Source organism: Tenrec ecaudatus, chromosome 4 (genome assembly GCF_050624435.1).
Source record: "Tenrec ecaudatus isolate mTenEca1 chromosome 4, mTenEca1.hap1, whole genome shotgun sequence".
Classification (NCBI taxonomy): Eukaryota; Metazoa; Chordata; class Mammalia; order Afrosoricida; family Tenrecidae; genus Tenrec; species Tenrec ecaudatus.
The window spans coordinates 92,225,465-92,245,100 of NC_134533.1; the positions used below are offsets into that span (position 1 = coordinate 92,225,465).

A 19,636-nucleotide genomic window follows, 5' to 3' on the forward strand; every position below is an offset into this window, starting at 1 on the left:
TTTCTCCATTTCTCACGATACTGCTAGTCAGTATTTCTTTGACCATTCACTTGTTTTGAATGTTCTGTATCCTGTGCTTCAGGTTCGGTTTCGAGATGTCTTTGAGACCGTCTGCTCTGCAATGTGACTGCAGCTGAGCATCAGGGGACAGAGTTGCACTTCCAAATGAAGAAACTCACAGCTGCAGGCTGAGCCGCCACTGGGCTGGGAGGACCTGCTCTACTTGGAAAAATTCGATTCTCTGGGAAAAAATGCTGGACAAAGGGGGCTTTTACCGGTGAATCAACAAACCTGGAGACACTTGTTGAAAAGTTTGAGTCTGAGCTGTTGTGTTGCCTGACAGATCAACACATGACTTCAGATTTAGAAAGAAAGATTTCAACAATTACTTGCAGCATTCTTGGGTATCTAGAATATACCTAAACCGTGGGGGAGCTCCAGCTTACTCTTTTGCAGCCATGAAGATTGAGTGTGGTGGTGCCCAGAAACTGAGTTGTGGGATCATGACATTCCAGCCAACCATGGAAGAATTCAAAGATTTCGACAAATACATTGCCCACATGGAATCCCAAGGTGCACACCGAGCAGGCGTGGCTAAGATCATTCCTCCCAAGGAATGGCGAGCCAGACAGAACTACGAGGACATCAGTGACATCCTGATAGCCGCGCCCTTGCAGCAGGTGGCCTCCGGGCGGGCTGGGGTCTTTACGCAATACCACAAAAAGAAGAAAGCCATGACCGTGAGGGAGTATCGCCACTTGGCCAACAGTGACAAGTACCGCGCCCCCCAGCACCTGGACTTTGACGACTTGGAGAGGAAGTATTGGAAGAATCGCCTGTACGACGCCCCGATCTACGGGGCTGACATCAGCGGCTCCTTGTTTGACGAGAGCACTGAGCACTGGAACCTGGGGAACCTGGGCACCGTCCAGGACCTGCTGGAGCAGGAGTGCGGCGTGGTCATCGAGGGCGTCAACACGCCCTACCTGTACTTCGGCATGTGGAAGACCACCTTCGCCTGGCACACGGAGGACATGGACCTGTACAGCATCAACTACCTGCACTTCGGGGAGCCCAAAACGTGGTACGCGGTGCCCCCGGAGCACGGAGGCCGCCTGGAGCGCCTGGCCAGGCAGCTTTTCCCGGGCAGTTCGCGGAGCTGTGCGGCCTTCCTGCGGCACAAGGTGGCACTCATTTCGCCCACCGTGCTCAGGGAGAACGGCATCCCCTTTGGGCGGGTCACCCAGGAGCCCGGGGAGTTCATGGTGACTTTCCCCTACGGCTACCACGCGGGCTTCAACCACGGCTTCAACTGTGCCGAAGCCATCAACTTCGCCACCCCGCGCTGGGTGGATTACGGCAAAGTGGCCTCGCAGTGCAGCTGCGGGGAGGCCAGGGTCTCCTTTTCCATGGACGTCTTCGTGCGCATCCTGCAGCCCGAGCGCTACGAGCTGTGGAAGCGGGGCCAGGACCGGGCCGTCATGGACCACGCGGAGCCCACAGCGCCCAGCAGCCCGGGGCTGCGAGCCTGGAAGGAGGTCCGTTCTCCTGGTCGAGCCAAGCTGGGCCTGCGGGTCCTCCGGCCTTGCAGGGTGCCGCGCTGCCCTCGCGCTCTGCCTGTGGGCAGGAGTCCCAACCGTCGAGTCCTCGTGCGCCCTGCGCCCGTGAGCTCTCACTCAGCCTGTGCAGCCGCCATCACCACCCACAGTCCCGCAGAATACAACCTGGCCCCCAGGACCCCAGATCTCCCTGCCCAGCATCTCCAGCCTCCGCCAGTTAGACGTCGTGGTCGGCCTCCTCGGGCCCGCAGGAGCAGCCCATCAAAGCCAGGGCCAGGAGGCATAGAGCAGGGACAGTTCTCGGCCCAAAGACTCAGCCCCTTCTAGGGAAAGGACCTTCCTTAGATGACACTGCACCTCCGAGTCTTGGACCCCAGAATCCTGCTAAAGTATCCAGGTGCTGTGGTGACCCTGATTGCCAACCCTCGGAGCTCCCACTGCATGGTGGTTCGCCGATGCATCCTGGCCCATTCCCTGACTGTGTTCTGATGACTCCTTCCACTGACAAGTCTTGGAGAAAATTCGCCAGTGATGCTGAGGTCCTGCCCAAAGTTGTTGCCAAAGACCACTCCTAAGCCTCTAAGGTTCTGCCCACATTGAAGTTCCCCAAATCTACTGACTGTGGTTCTTGGGGACAAATCCAGTGGGTGTAGCTGCACCTCACAGGTCCTGATGATGACTGCTACCCTCCGAGCCCAGGTCAATAGAAGATCCTGTCCCTTGTACCTCGGACCCGGCCATCCTCAGGACCAACAAGCGCTCCCAGCTGAGCTTCAACTTCGGGCTGGTTCTCCCCACAAGGGAGGCCCATTTACCTCATCTCCTAGTAAGGGCAACTTCCTAGGCTGCCTGATCCTTTTCCTAATATGACAAGACAACCAGTGGCCACTGAAGTGGACCTCTCCAATGGTAAGGCTACACTAGGATGTTGTAGTACTTCCCAGGGACCCTCAGACCACTGCTGGACCCTTCTCTGTGTGTGTTTTGTATGTACCAAGACTTGGATGCCAGCCTCAGGATAGCTCCCTGGTTTAGATGTGTGTGTCCAGTCTATTTGGACTCGTGGCAATCCCAAGTCTGAACAAGTAGGCTTGTTTCTTGGGCTTTCTTGGCTGTACTCTGTAAGGGGGTAGATTGATAGGTCTTTCTTTTGGCATGCAGCTGGTCGGTTCAAACTGCCAAACTTTAGAGACAACCCCCTGCCCCCCGCCTCCCACCAGTTGTCGGGACCAACATTGGATGATGCTGGGAATCTGAGGGAGGCATTGACTTCATTCTAAAATGCATCTGGGCTTTGGAGACACTGACCCAGGTGCTTGCTACATAGCCAATGCTACTTCAGAAGCTTCTTACAATCACTCAACCAGCCAGGCCACTGCGCATGAATTGACTAGAACCTCTGACCAGTGGAGTCTGCCAGCCAGTTCAGGGCTCAGAGATGTTGTACTGGTGTTTATTAGATTTGTTGTTTTTAGTGTATGTATAGTAGGGGAATAAAACACCGTAAATTATATTGTGAAAAGCAGAATTATATAAGAGAGATATGTAAAGAAAGTGACTCATCACCTATTGAGATAACCTAAGAAGCTTGTACCGGACGGCCGCATTAACCATTCTGAATGGGCCACAGCAGATTTCCAAGGTACAGTGGGAGGGAGAATATTGCAGAAAAAAATCATAAAAGGTCAGGTTTATAGGACCGCTAGAGCTATTTTGAACTGAACTTTGATGGAAACGAATCCTGTAGGTCATGTTTCAACAAAATGACCAATTGACTCACAAATAATTACCATTTGACTCATAAAATAAATAATATCACTGGTGATTATTTATTTGGCTGTGCTAGCTCTTAAAATTCTTTTTCTCCACAAATATTTTGAAACCCTCTGAGCGTGTGTGTGTGTCTGTGTGTGTGTACATGTACACAGGAGCAAGTCAAATGTACTACTCGGGTTTTAGTTCACGCACACACGGGTTTATGCCAAAGAAAATGGGTTGGCATTAAACATGCCTCAGTCATCAAAGGAAGGCTGCATACAAGTTCTCTGCCTTCGTCTTCATCATCGCCACAACATGCCTGCTGCTTCTTTAAGGGCAGAAGAGTGATCTTAGAAGAAATTCCTGTTGTCTACAGGCCTTATCTAGCCCCTGCAGGCTCCTTTTTGTTTCAAAACACCATGAATATGTATAAGGAACTCTCAACTGTGCTACAAGGGCCGCTTTGAATGGTGTACAGTGAAATCCAGAAGTTTTCAGCGAACACCCCCTTCAGAGCTAGGTCGAAGGTGCATTTTGATGATTTTGTTTAATAAAGACTTCTATGAATCTTATAGCAATATTTTTTACTTACTCTCAAAACCCAGTCCTCAATTTCCCACATGGTTAGGTTCAAAAGACCCAGCAGGTGTGCGAAATCACCGTTCTGGGGAAATGGAGGATGGCTGCATCATGATATATCTGCCCAAGTGCACTGTTATGAAACAACAGTATGACATAACTGCCACATCTGCCTGCCAGGTATTGGCTGGTGGGTCCCGATCGACCTTTTGGCTACAGCGACATGGCAAGTGCTTTAGCCCCTGTGGCACTACCACCCCTAGTTGTGCAATGAGTTAGAAAATTAATGCACAAAACTCAATCTTAGTATAGACAGTACCCAGGTAAGTAGGGGCTTCAAAAAGTTTCTGGGAAGTACAATGAATATGTATTGGCATTTTCCAAGAAACGCGTTGAAGCCATTTGTATTGCACTAAATGCCAGTGTTACGTAACCTATGGCAGAGTCAAGATTCCCAGCCACGCCACAGGGCAGGGTAGAGGGTAGAGCTGCCTCTGGGGGTCTCCGAGGCTGGACTCCTATGGGAGCAGAAAGCTTCATCCTCTCCCTCAGCGGGCCTAGTGCTTTCACACTGCTGCCCTTGTTTGTGCTTAGCAGCCCGATGGGTCACCAACCATGCCACTGCCATATAGTTCTCCAACCACAGAGCCATGTGCATAGATAAAAGTCTAAAAAAAAGCCATTGAAAACACCTTAAAAAGAAAAATAACCCAATGAAGAAAATTGGCACAAGACATAAATAATTTACTATCCAGGCAGCCAACAATCATGAAGAAATGCTTAAGTTCATTAATCATAAGAGAAATACAAATTAAAACAACGGGGAGCAACCACCTCCCACAGATTCTCTTAGTGAACTTAAAAGCAAAATAATGAGTGTTGGAGAGTATATGGAGAGGTTGGAATGTCCTGACACTGCTGGTGGGATTGCAGAACTGCAGCCACTGTAGGAAGCAATATGGCACTTCCTTCAGCAAACACATACGGATACCTTGTGATTCCGCCTTGCATGCAGCCACAGAACCGAACAAAGCACAAGTGCACTATGTTTATCAGAGCAGTTTCTTAAATTGCACAAAGATGCAAACAATCACACACACAATGGGATATCCTTAAAAACATCCTTAAAAGTCAATGACAAGCTTTTCAAACACTTCATGACATGGACAAAATTGGAGGAGGCATTTTGCTCAGCAAAATGAAGGTAACTGTTTCAGGACACCATTATTACAAAGGGAAACATGGTTTTCCCATGAGTAGAACACGCTTTGAAGACCATGACAAGGCCACAGTCGGGGCTGGGGCTGGGAGGAAAGAGACAAGGCGCAAGTGTAGGTGGGTGGGGAAGAAGAAAGGACTGAACCCCATACCCGGGGGCAGGAGACGGGTGCTGACTGGGCCCCAGTCGCTGTACAACCTCACGTAGTACGTATTTCTTTGTAGATGTTATATGCCACCACGAAAAGGTGGAGGGGGGGGGATGGAAAAAAAGTGGTTCACAGTCTTAAAAACTCTCCAGATGCCTTACCCATCAGGCCTAAAATCTGGTTATCAAAGGAGAAAAAATAAAATCAAAACTAACTTAAATTATCTTGTGATACATAAGCTAGTTTCAGACACAAACAAAAGATCTAAACATATATCCTAGAATTACAAAGATCATCATTTAAAAATATAGGGGTAAACTTAAGGGCCTTCATGTGAGGCATAAACACATTACAACATGTACCGAAAGGTACCCAAAGGAGAAGACAACAGAGCACTTTAATCTCCTACAAATATGACTTGTATGTACATCCAAAAGCTTCCTCACCAAATAAGCAAAGAACCACAGTCTGGAAAAATATGTTTGGCAATAATATTTCAGAAAAAGGGAAAATCTCAGACATTTAGAAAACTGTAATGCTGCAATAAGAAAAGACAATACAATCAACAAACGGGCAGAAGACATGAATAGACAATTCTCCCAAGGTGACACCCAAGGTCAGCAAACATTGAAGATGTGCTCCAGCTCACCAGCCATACAAGCAATGCAAACTCAAACAACTACGAGAATCGCCTCACACTGATGGCACCAAGTTACCAACAGCAATGCAGGAAATACTAAGTGCTTCAGAGGATGTGGAGAGATCGTGCCACACAGCTTGCTGGTGGGATCGCAAAACTGTGTCCCCACAGTGGAAAGTTGTATATGCTTCTCAGACAAGTGGGAACAGAAATGCCAGATGTCCCAGCCATCTTTCCACTCAGTATGTGCTCGAAAGGAGTAAGAAGCAAAATATAAACATAGACACCTATGTTGATCATGGCCCTCTTTACAGAAGCGAAATGATGGGAACCACCAAATCACCCATCAGCAGACCAGCCAAAGAAACTCCATTTGGTCAACTGCTAGAGGACCTGCCTGCTCCCCCTTTCCCTTCTCCACAATCTCAAAAATCACTGCTGGTGATTTGAGAATGCATTCTTATGTTCCCGGGATCAGGACATTGTAATTAATCTTGATTATTCTTTAATATTTTTCCTTTTGATTATCCTTTTTGACTACTCTTTACATTGTTCCTTTTGATGTTGTAATCAGGATATCACAATTCATCTTAATATTCTTATTTCGTTAACCAGGCTGTTATAATCAATCCTGCCATTGCAGTTTGATGAATTTACCATACCCTGCAATGCATGCTTGCTCTAAAGGAATGTTACCGAACCCTAAGCCTAACACTAACCCTAAAAGTCTAGCACTAACCCTAACCCTAACCCTAAGTCTACCACTAACTCTCACCCTGACCCTGACCCTAAACCTAAAAAGAAAAGAAATAAAAAAGGAATATTACCAATAACTTTGCTTTCTGCTTTTGTCATACCTGCTTGCTCTATAGGAAAGTCCCTGATAAATGAGTTAGTTGTCTACATAGGCGGGTCATTATCTTCACTCAGAACTACAGCCTAAAGAATCGCTTCCAGCAGCAAAGCAACAAGTCCACATGGAAGAGCACACCAGCCCGTGCGATTACGAGGTGTCCATGGAATCAGGCAACAGGCATCAAAAGGCCCAAGACAACAAGAAAGCATATTGTTGAGAATGAGGGGTGTTGGAGCAGAGACCGACCCCAAATCCATCTGTAGATGATAGGACACCCCCTCACAGAGGATCACAAGCAAGGGATGAACCAACAAAGGCACAGTATAGCACTGATGAAGCACACAATGGTCCTCTGGTTCCTTGAGGCTCCTTCACCCACCACTATCATGACCCCAGTCCTTTCAGTTCTGGCTAGACTGGAGCATGTACTCTGGTACCGATAAGAGCTCAGGACACATGGAATCCAGGTCAGATAAACCCCTCAGGAACAGCAATGGGAGTAGTGAAACCAGGAGGGTAGGGGAAAGGTGGGTGGAAAAGGGGAGGAAGGGGGAAGCGATCTCAAGGATCAATGCATAACTGCCCCGCCCCCTGCTCCGGATGAACAACAGAAATGTGGGTAAAGAGAGACAGAAGTTGGTGTAAGATATGGAAACAATAATAATTTATAATTTATCAAGGAGTCACAAGGTGGGGAGGGAAGGGAAAAAAGGAGCTGATACCAAGGGCTCAAACAGAAAGTAAATGTTTAGAAAATTATGATGGGAACATATGTACAAATATGTGTGATACAATTGATATATGGATTGTTATAAGAGCTATAAGAGTCCCCAATAAAATTATTTTAAAAAAATAAAGCAACCATGCTTAACCCAACTCAGAATAAGAGGAATAAGAGGTGTACAAATGAAAACTAAGAGACAGTTTCTCACCTGAAACAACCAAAAAGAAAACAAGAAAAAATGAACATACAGTTTCAAATATTCAAAACGCAATGAAATGTCAACATACGCTTTATTCTGAGCAGTTTTTTCTATGTGTAGAGCGAGTCTATTCTGTTTGCTTGTTTTTTAAAGAAAGCAGATGGCTCCAGGTAGGGGTATTCCAATGAAATTTATGAAGTCAAGACGGAGAAGCAGCAAAGATCAACCATGGACTATTTTCAGTGTGATCGCATGAACCCCACTGTAGTCAGGCGCCGTCAGCCACTCTGTCCAACAGGACAAGAATGCTGCCCACTGCAACGCCACCCTCACAACTGCTGCACCCACGGAGCCCATCCGTCTCATTAGGGGTCTTCTCTTTGCACTGATCCTCACCTTGACTAAGGCCTGGTGTCCTCTAAACACTGTTCCCTCCTAATAACAAGCTCCAACTACTAGAGAAGTCTTTCCACCCTCAACATTTAAGAAGCATTCTGGCTGTACTGCTTCCCAAACAGATTTGTTTGTCGGTTTTTTCAAACCACAATTCAAAGGCATCAATTCTTCTCACGTCCTTACTCGCTCCTGGCCCAGCTCTCACACGCATAGGAGGCAATTGCACCTCCGGGCCGCGGCTGGCGTTCGGTGGGCCTGCAAGTCTTCCACGAGTTCTCTCCGCCCTCTTGACACTGGCAACAGGCCTTGGGCAGCAGCTTTGGTTTCTGGACTGCTGCTTCCTTCAGCCTGGATCGTGGCGTCTACTGAGATGACGTCCTGGGCAACGTCAGGCTTTCTCTGTTTCTCGGCATGGTTACTGATTTCCTTGAGGATTTTTGTGTTCTTTAGGTTGAAGTGTAACTCACCCAGGCAGTTGTCTCGGATCTTCATCAGTAGGGACCTCAGGTCTTCTTGGCGTCCAGCAAGCAAGGTTGTGTCATCTGCATATGACCTCATTCTTCCCCCAGTTCTGATTCCCCATTCTTCTTCATATGGTCCAGCTTCTCCGACGATTCGCTCAGCATACACACTGAAGAAGTGTGGTGAGCGAAGGCAACCCTGACACACCGCTCCAGAGTTTAAGCCAGCGGTATCCTGTTCTTTTGTGCCAAAGACCCATGTAGGGCACAATTGAGTCCTGGAAGTGTCATTCTCAATGTCACCCACAATCAGCTATCACAGGGAGGGTCCTTGGAAGCCGTGGCAAAGTCAATACTAATACTACGCAACTATGATCCCTCGGTCTCTGTCCTTTTGGAATCTGGCGTAACTTCCTGATGCACTGTTGCTACCATTTCGTAGTGACCTTCAGCAAAATTCTACTTGCATATGATATTGAAATCGTTCTAGAATCTCCCCATTCTGCTCGTATGTATTATTCTCCTTCCATCGACGAAGCAGAGGAAAGTTACCATGCAGAAGGTCTCATTAGTAAATATTAGAGCCAGTATTAAAATCCAACTTGTCAATTTGTGCTCTGCTCTTATCTAATCTTCTATATGGAAGTCAGCATCATTTGATAAGATTCAAGGCTTACTTCATTTCTGGATTTTCCATCAAGCTCATCTTCCTCCATTAAGCATTGATACCAGTCAATTCAATGTATTGGAGTAAATGATTAAGTGACATCTTGCTGGAGTTTTGCCATCTTCCTTTATCCTGACTAAATATCTCTCTGGATCCTTACCTTGAAACTTTTTTTCTGCTTTAATTTTATGTCAACTTACAAACTACTCTCCAGAGCCAGGACCACAGTCAAGGTGGCTTCCAAAATAAAAACACAAAGTCATTGCCATTAAGCCGTTGTTAATTCACAGTGACCCTATAGACAGGGTAGAACTTGCTCTGGGGGCTTCTGAGACCACAGTGCTGGACAGGAAACCCCTCTTTCTCCCTTGGAGCAGCCGGTGGTTAAGAACTGCTGACCTTGAGGTTCGCAGTCCAATGAGTAACCACTACACCAGGGCACCTATATATGAGCTACAAGTAGTTGCTAATTTTGTTACCTTAAGAGTTTTGAAGACGCAGTTTCCAGCAAAAGCTTTTCAATTTCTGGGAAACCGAAGGTGAAATGAGGTTTGGATAGGAGTGATTCGGGAGACTGGATCGGGAAGCTGGTGCGCATTGACTTCGATGTTGGATGAAACCGCTTAGGGCCAGCCCATCCGTTTATGCTGCTTCACGTTGGGGTTGATCCCAAAGGGGCAGCTCCTACTTAATACCCCACCTTTGTTCTTGCTGTGGTTGTGTTTCATATGTGAAACATTTTTATAATGAAAATAGAGTTGAAACAAAGTTGGCTTTTTATTTTTTGGGGAAATTTTTTTTAAAGATGTTAATGTGAGGCAAGAGGGAGTGACCATTTCCGAGCCTTGAGGAACTTATAGAATTGTGTGTGTTTGCACAGCCAGCCAAATGGTTTCCTTCAGTGAGATGACAGCAATCTGAGGGCTACTAGCCAAGGGAAGGGGGTCTTTTGGACTCTGCTTGCTGGGATGATGATAGAAGTAGATTAGGGCTGATTGTGGAAAATGATTCTTCCTAATCTCATCCAAGATTTGACTGAAACATGCCATTTCCCTTGTTCAGAAATTGCTGAATCCAGGACGTGGTCCACAATGAAATGGCAAACTGGGAGAGGTCTCATCGTCATAATTACTTAAAAAGTTAAAGTTAGAGTTGGTGGGGGGCTGGACAGATACGCACCCAGGCTTTGTTGGTGTTGTTACATTAGCCCTTTTGTGTCCAATAACGGCATTTTTCACAAGGATAGCCAGCATTGTCAGCTATATCCAGGATATGCCTTCAAAGGTGGTGGTTTGAGACTTGCTCATTTAAAACCATGTGAGAAGATGGTGCTGTTCAGAATCTACATTGAACAATATTGATATCTCCTCCCGTCATTTAGGAAATGTCAACATTTTTACAAACAGACTCATTTCATGAAACCTCAACACACATGAAGCGGGACTGCCAACAAGGAAACCAGAATGTTGACACCACTGTAACAGCCACTCCTCCCCAGCAGGTGGCGGGAGTGAGGGCAGGTGTGCCTATTAAATCCATACACTATCTGGGGGAGAAAAAAACAGAGCTCTGATTCTGGGGGAAGTGGAGCCCTGGATAGGATGTCTTGGGCTGCTAACTCAAAGGCCCAAAGTTCAAGTCCACACAGAGGGCTCTTGGAAGAAATGCCTGGAAAACTGGCCACTGAAAACCCAATGGAGCCCTGCCCTGCCCTGCCCGACTTGCCTGGCATCACCTGGACTCAGTTCCCTTGACAGCAGCTGGTTCATGGGAGAGCCAGCACCGAGGGGCACGTCCAAAGAAGACTTCCAGGGGAGGAGTCGGAGCTCTACAAGGACAGTGAGAGCTTGTGAAACCAGCCGTGTGTGTGTGTGTGTGTGCGTGCGCTTTTGTGAAGCAGCGTAAGCCGTGAAGCCTTTGTTTTCTCCTTGGACCAGCAAGGCAACCGAGAGGCATGGATTGGCTCTCCTCCTCCAGTCAGCCCCGGCGGCAGAATAGGGTGACTGCAGACATGAAGGGGTAAGGCAGATAGACCAGCCCTGGGCTGTTCTGCAGAGAAGAATCGAGACTTGGGGAAGCCTGTCCTGTCCACAAACGGCAACTCGTAAGCCTTATGCGGCCATGTTGGTATATACGTGTGGTTTTAAAGTAAAACTGAAACTGAAAATAAAACTATCATAGTTCCATTTATAAAAATTTTAAAGGATATTATTCAGACAATGGTGATTTCCTTTGTTTGTCAAAATCTATGACTCTCGGATAATTTTTAAATTGTGGTGAGGGAGGGTGCTGTCTCTTCTGTCTCAAAGTTGCTGGCCCTGATCGAGAGAAACTTAGCTTCCCCGAAGACCCATGTGATCCTCCTCATCAGGGGCTGCGATGTCCTTCAGAAAGGACGTCTCCTTTCTCTTAAAAGCATAGCCAAGGCTGCGGCGTGAGGTTCTGGGTGTCTGCGCAAATGCCCACGGTGGGACCCTGTGATGAAGAAGCTGGGTTTTTTGAACCCGCCTCTCATTAGGGCTCCTTGTGTAGGCTCAGCCTCAGAGCAGTAGGTTAGGCGAAATGCCTTTGGAAAGACGACACGCTGCTGACCAACAGCACAATCCATCAGTCCTGGGCTGGCACTCAATGGTGGAGAGGTCTGTTCTCCCTGGAGTTACAGGCTCGAGTGTCTGCAGAGGAGGCCCCTGTGAAAGCGGTCCATGCGGCTGAACTGGATTCCCACGTGGGCTGCCACGAGATGCAGGCCTGGGAGGAATCCCTCTCTGTTGGTAACTGCATGGAATCCTCACACTCCTTTCCCTCTCTGGCTCTGCATTCCATGTCATCTCCACTACGGACTTAATTACTTTAAAAAAAATGTGTTCTAGGTGAAAGTACACACAGCAAATTAGTTTCTTTTTTTTGGTCATCATCTTTCTCAAAACGTTTTCTTTCTTTTTTTAAATCATTTTATTAGGGGCTCATACAACTCTTATCACAATCCATACATACATACATTGTGTAAAGCACATCTGCACATTCATTGCCTTGCAAATTATTTTCTTTTTTAAAAATCATTTTATTGGGGGTTTGTACAATTCTTATCACAATCCATACATATATCCATTGTGTCAAAAATATATACATATGTTGCCATCATGATTCTCAAAAACATTTGCCTTCTACTTGAGCCCTTAATATCTGCTGCTCATTTTCCCCCTCCCTCCCCACTCCCCCCTACCTTATGCACCCTTCATCATTCATAAATTATTATTTTGTCATATGTTACACTGTCCAACGTCTCCCCCACCTTCTTCTCTGATGCCCATCCCCCAGGGAGGAGGCTATACGTAGATTCTTGTAATCAGTTCCCCCTTTCTACCCCACATTCTCTCCACCCTCCAGGCATCGCCACTCTCACCACTGGTCCTGAAGGAGTCATCTGTCCTGGATTCCCTGTGTTTCCAGTTGCTATCTGTACTAATGTACATCCTCTGATCTAGCCAGATTTGTAAAGTAGAATTGGGATCATGATAGTTGGGGGGGGAGGAAGCATTTAAGAACTAGAGGAAAGTTACATGTTTCATCGTTGCTACCCTGCACCCTGACTGGCTCATCTCCTCCCCACAGCCCTTCAGTATGGGAGTGTCCAGTTGGCTACCGATGGGCTATGAGTCTCCACTCTTCACTCACCCACCTTTACAATGATGTGATTTTTTGTTCTTTGATGCTTGATAAACTGGTGCCTTCGACAGCTCGTGGTCACACAGGCTAGTGTGTGGGCTTTGATGCTTCTGAACTAGATGGCCACTTATTTATCTTGGAGCCTTTAAGACCCCAGACACTATATCTTTTGATAGCTGGGAACCATCAGCTTTCTTCACCACATTTGCTTATGCACACATTTGTCTTCATTGATTGTTTCAGGAAGGTGGGCACCCACTGATATGATTTTTAGTTCTTTGATGTCTGATATCTGGTCCTTTCTATACCTCATGGTCAGACAGGCTGGTGTGCTTCTTCCATGTGGGCTTTGATACTTCTCAGCTAGATGGCCGCTTGTTTATCTTCAAGCCTTAATACCCCAGATGCTATATCTTTTGATAGCCGGGCACTGTCAGCTTTCTTCACCACATTTGCTTATGTACACATTTTTCTTCAGTAATCGTGTTGGGAAGGTGTGCATCCTGGAATGCCAATTTAATAGAACAAAGCGTTCTTGCATTGAGTAAATGCTTGAGTGGAGGCCCAATGTCCATCTGCTGCCTTAATACTAAACCTATAAATATATGCACATAGATCTGTTTCCCCAAACTCTTATATAAATATATTTACATATGTACATTCCAGTCTTTAGACCTCTATAAATACCCTTTGTCACCTAGCTCTTTCCTCTATTTTGTTTTACTTTCCACTTGTCCCACTACCATGCTCAGCCTTCATTTGGGTTTCAGTAATTTCTCTTGGTTACATTGTCCTTGCTGAGTCCCTACCAGGCTTCTCACACCCTCCTTGCCACTGATTTTGGATCACTTGCTGCTCCCCTGTCCCTGGGTTGGTCAGCGCCACCTCCTTACCCCCTCCTCCCCCTCTCCCGTGTCCCCCCAGAACCATTGGTCCCCTTGTTTTCTCCTCCAGACTATTCATCCAGTCTATCTTATCTAGATAGATCTGTAGAGAAAATAATATGCACCAAAAATCAAGCCATAGCAAGATAGGCGATGAGTGAGAACACAGAGATGACAACAAAAAGGAAACCAATTACCCATAAAAGAATACATTAATTAAAAGAAAAATTTTTAAGAAAAAGAAATAAAAACCTGTAAACAGATCAAAGTCTCATTTGTGATCTCTAGGCATGTCCTTCAGTCAGGTCCAATGGGCTACCATGCTTTGGCCCCAGCAAATTATTTTCTTATTGGACATTTAAAACACAAATTGTTCTCTGCCATCCCCACCCCCACCCCCTGTACCCATGTACCTTCCCCATCCGTCCCTCCCATTTCCCTGCCTCTCTCTGCTTTCTTCCTGGGCTCTGGGGAGAATGTTGCATGTTTACTGTTTGAAGGCGCACATTCCTCACCAGAGACTCCTTATTTTTATAGACCCGTCCATTCTTTACCTGAGGAAGGAGTGGCTTAGGCCAATTGCAAAGGCCATTGTCTCTGGTGCTGCTCCAGTCTCCATCTGTCCAGCGAATTTGGTCTTTTTGCGTGTGTATGGATTTGAGTCTTGTTCTGCAGTTTTCTTCCACTCCACCAGGGACTTCCACTGCCTCCTTGGAGGCCGCTGAGCACTTGCTACCACATCTCCAGACCCGGCTTAGAGGAGACTGCGGTTCCTACTGCCGACCAGCGGCTTTCCTTGATTCGCCTTCCCGCCCACGGGGGAGGGCCCAGTGGGTCTGCCTCAGCAGGCCACCTGTAACCATCTCAGAACACACACTACTCGACACACTGGGATGCCGAACATTCTCTTCATGAACAGTGTTTTTCCAAGTGACTAGATGTCCTCTTAAACTATGGTCCTTAGCCTGCAGGCTCACAACTCAGTTCCACTAGGTGTTTGACTATGTCTAAGAATTTTCTACAACTGTGCCTGCTATGTGGGAGAAAGACAGGGCTTCCTATTCCCACAAGGAGACAGGCTCGGAAACTCACAGGGATATCCTATCACTATAGGTCAGCCTCAACTTGAGGCAGCTAGTTTTTTCTTCCATTTGTTTGTTTGGGGTTTGAATGCCCCATGTGAATATACACACACACACACACACACATATATGTATATATATACATATGTGTGTGAATATATATATATATAATCTCACATATAAATCGGTAATACCCAGAATATATATATGCATAAACACATACTCCCCATATACCATCCCACCCCATATAGCATACATGCTGACCTACCCACGTAACCGTCCCACAGTACTTAGGTTAGTGCCTTTGCTGCGGAACTGCATGTGTTACAGTATGTACCGTGTTGTTTTGTAGCTGTGGTTAGGTCCTCCTGTCAGTCAACAGGGAATCTCCAGGTCTTTGGAGTTCCTAGGTGGTATAAACAATTAAGTGCTCAGCTACTAACAGAGAGGTTGGTGGTTTGAATCCACCCATGGGTACCTCAGAAGCAAGCCCAGGTGATCCACTTCAGAAAAATCAGCCAGCATGAACCCGATGGCGCACAGTTTTCCTCTGAAACATGTAGGGCTGTGTATTGGACAGGGTTCTCTAGAGAGACAAACCAGATTGCTAGTAATTATATATAAATAAGCTTTGCACAGTGGCAATATCATAGCCAGTGAGGTTTATCTGAGGCGTGATTATTGCTAATTGAAAAAAAATTATATATAAATATATTTATAAAGATAGATATATAATTCAAGAAATAAACCATTAGATTATATACAGATAGATAATACAAGAAATTAACAGTTAAATTATAAAGCAGTGAGACACTAGCAGTCCTTCAAGACTTGAGAGCCGCCAGTTGACAGTCCCCTTCTGTAGAGAGAGCTGGGCTATATATACCCAGGCAGCAAACAGCAAGGCAGGTCCCCAACTGTCATCAACTGTCAGTCCCCAGCTCCAGAGATGAACATTCCAATCGTGTGGGCTTAAAGGGACCTCAACTTACAGCGACACAGTCCACAGGCTAGGCATCCCACAGGTAGTGTACCCCTTTAAACTGAGGCACAGAACAAGCAAGCCATTTATCCCTCTGCCCTTCAGTTAATCCTACTTGTGTTTATCGGCCAGGCTGGCACAATAAACTATAGCAGGCTGCCAGGACCTGGAACCAACCTGATGGCCACTTTTTGGCATGAGGTCTGTGGTGGCTCAGTGAGTTAAGGCAAGGGTGGGCGGTCCAGACCTACTGGCCACTCCATGGGCAGAAAGAGGAGGGAGTTTGCTTTCACGAAGATGGAGAGCCTCAGGAGAGCCTCTGGAGAGATTCTGCTCTGTGCCACAGAGGCCCTGGTCATTGGCGTTGACTCACTGGCAGTAGGTTTGCTTTTACTTCAAAGTGGTGCCTGTGATGAGCTGAGCCAGGTTTTGCCAGCAGCCAACCCCCAGAATGTTGCAAAGGCACGAGGCGCTCTGCTCTGGCGGGGCTCGGAGAGAGGCCTCAGACTCCCTCCTCACCACCAAGGAGAGGGCAACTCCCAGGGAAGGCTGACTGCTTGTCCAGTGCAGACGGCTTCGCCTCCTGGATGCGAGACTCTAGTCCTTCCTCATCACCGCACCTCAGCTTCTTGCTTTTCTTTTAAATGATGAAGTGAAGCCACAATGATGCCTTTGGTATGCCTTTCCGTTTTCCTTCCACTCACAAACGGAACCTCTCGGAAGTCCACGATTGGTGCGTGTTTGCAGAGTTGGTGCTGACGCGGGATGGTGTGACCCTCAAGGTCAAGATCTTGCAAACTAGCTGGAGCCAGCAGTCCCAGCCTTCCTTCAGAACACTCACCTTTGTTGAGCAATCTTTAAACAAACCCACTCTGTCCTTAGGCACTCCTGTTCTTTATTTAGGCCAAAGAGGGCTCTTTGCCACGTCACACCTGTGTTGGGGTTGGCACCCAAGTACAGACCCATTCGAATACAACTGGTGCTAAATAAATGTTAGCTATCATCCTTACTACTTATCAGCCCAGCCTTAAAGATGGATGTTAAAAACTGTACTTGAATGTGCACTTGGAGAAGTTGAGGTTTGAGTCTTCGGATAATTTGAGATGTAGGGGGACAAGTTCAGTTAATGGGTTTTAAGGACTTGATCACACTGAATTATTCATGAATGTTATTCATTACATTCTCCCTCTTTTTTGGTTTGTTTAAAAGTCCTTTCCAGGTATTTAGGAGCCCTGATGTAGTGGCTATGTGTTGGGTTGCTCACCCCAAGGTCAGCAGTTTGAAACCACCGTCCCCTTGGCAGGAGTAAGATGAAGCTTCCTCCCATAAAGAGTTACTGTCTCCAAAACTCACGGGGGCAGTTGTACCTGCCCTGGATGGTCACTATGAGTCATGAGCTACAAGATGGCAGTGAGCCCCAAGGCATAGAGAAGCCCTGGAGCCCTGGTGGAATTGTGGTTGCACATTGGGCTATTAACCTTAAGGTCAGCAGTTTGAAAGCACCAGCTGCTCCTCTGGAGAAAGACGAGGCTTTCTACTCTGATGGTGTAGTGGTTCCATGTTGGGCTGCAATCCGCTTGGTCAGCAGTTTGAAACCACCAGTAGCTCCTTGGGAGAAAGACTGGGCTTTCTCCTCCCATAAACCAATTTCCCTCTCTCGGAACTCCACGGGGCTCACTATGAGTCAGCATTGACTCTGTGGCCGTGAGTTTGATGGGTTCTAGTTCTACTCTCATAAAGAGCCACCGTCTTGGAAATTCACAGGGACAGTTCTAGTCTGTCCTGTAGGGTCACTATGACTTGGTATCAACTTGATGGCGGTGAGTGAGTGTGTGTGTGTGTGTGTGTGTGTGTGTGTGAGAGAGAGAGAGAGAGAGAGAGAGAGAGAGAGAGAGAGAGAGAGAGAGAGAGAGAGAGAGAGAGAGAGAGAGAGACAGAAGTTATGCTCAGCAGTTCAAACCCACTGGTTGGATACTTTCTGTCCCCGTGAAGATTCACAGCTTCAGGAACCAAAGGTTCAGTTCTACTATTCTGCCTATAAGGTCATCACTAGGAGTCAGAACTGAGGTGAGGTCATATATGAATTTGAACTTGCTCTTCACCCCTCACTCCCATCCCCACCCCCAGCCAGGTGTCTATCATTATTTTAAATCAGAAACCACCAACATTTGCTAGGAATGGGTTCAGAGATAAGGAGGGGGAAACACCACACCCCAAACAACCAATTTGACTCCGGCAGAGACCTATTAAAAGCCAGCCTGTTACCTGGCTGCCTGGTCGTCCCCACTCTGCTCCACAAGCCTGAATCTGAAGCACCTAGCATCCTCCTTGCGCTGACCTGCAGCGGCTGCTGGGAAAGTGGCCCGGGACCCCGCTCATTCATCCTCAGCGATGGTGGCGGCTATGGAGGCAAGCAATTTTCGCTAGGAGAGAGGAGAAACAGAACTCAGCCCTCCAGGAAAAGGGTGTAGTTGTTAAAGGCGCCACCATATGAAAAAAATACAACATTTGTGTAGCTGGGTTTATGTCGGGGTTTTTTAGTTTCTTTTCCTCTTTCAGTTTTATTGGCACATAATCCACTTCCTACAATTCAATCGTTCAATCAGATCTAGAAGAACTGCACAATCAATTTCACAAGAGACCACTCCTTACCTCACTTCTAGTATCGGTATCCTTGTTGCTTAGTTATTCACGGCCTCTGCCCTCCACCTCCAGGTCTGTAGGGCGCAGAGAGCATGGGTTTCTCCTGCCATGATTAAATTCTTCCCCTCTCTCTTATCCCTAATGCAGCCTCTTCTCAAAAGACTCATATGCTGTGTCTATGTATTTCAGGGCCCATTTATTCATTCCACACATTTATTGGGCATGCACTAAATATCAGGCTTTTTTTTTAAATTGAGGAGTGTTGATGGTGCTCTGGGTTAGGCATTGGGTTTCTAATTGAAAACTTGTCCATTCAAACCCACCAGCTGGTCCTCAGGAGAAAGACGAGGCTCTCTGGGCCAGTAAAAAATTACAGCCACCTGTGGAGGCTATGAGTCACACTCAACCTGATGGCTGTGGGTTTGGTTCTTAGACTTGGGGATACCACGGTGAAGAGGAAAAGTTCCAATGCTCCTGGCTCCACGTCTCCTACTGGCATAAAGGTGGACCTAGAAAATGTCAACCAGTCACAAGGACTATGGGGAGAAATAAAGCAGAGAAGGAGGTTAAAGCCAGAGAGTGGATCAGTGGGAATGGTGAAGGTTCACTGAGCAGATCATTCCGTTTTACATTCCACAATTCATACACATTTTGTTGCAACTCACCCATTGTGGTCCCCACAACCCCTGAGTTTTCTGTTTTCCTTCCTCCTTTCCTAACTCCTCTGCATTTCTTTTTCCATTTTATTTTATTTTTCTTAATTTTTAAAATGTTTTATTAGGGGCTCATACAACTCTTATCACAATACATACATACATCAATTGTGTAAAGCACATCTGTACATTCATTGCCCTCATCATTTTCAAAACATTTGATTTCCACTTAAGCCCTTGGCATCAGGTCCTCTTTTTTCCCCCTCCCTTCCCACTCCCCCCTCCCTCATGAGCCCTTGATAATTTATAAATTATTATTTTGTCATATCTTGCCCTCTCTGACGTCTCCCTTCACCCGCTTTTCTGTTGTCCGTCCCCCACGGAGGAGGTCACATGTAGATCCTTGTAATTGGTTCCCTCTTTCCAACCCATTCACCCTTTACCCTCCCAGTATTGCCACTCACACCCCTGGTCCTGAAGGTATCATCCGCCCTGGATTCCCTGTGTTTCCAGTTCCTAT

At 46.7% G+C, this 19,636-nt stretch overlaps 1 protein-coding gene and 1 pseudogene across 1 annotated transcript; both read left to right on the plus strand.

Moving 5' to 3' along the window:
- The first annotated feature begins 458 nt into the window (after positions 1-458).
- LOC142445963 (lysine-specific demethylase 4D-like) lies at positions 459-1,886 on the plus strand. Its single transcript, XM_075547808.1, has one exon. The coding sequence runs from the start codon at positions 459-461 to the stop codon at positions 1,884-1,886; it is 1,428 nt and encodes a 475-aa protein (XP_075403923.1).
- Positions 1,887-15,465: 13,579 nt separating this feature from the next.
- LOC142447429 (U4 spliceosomal RNA) lies at positions 15,466-15,591 on the plus strand (annotated as a pseudogene).
- Positions 15,592-19,636: the final 4,045 nt, after the last annotated feature.

Bases quoted from the DNA above. Each gene is read 5' to 3' on its own strand.
- LOC142445963 (XM_075547808.1), top strand. From the start codon at position 459: ATGAAGATTGAGTGTGGTGGTGCCCAGAAACTGAGTTGTGGGATCATG.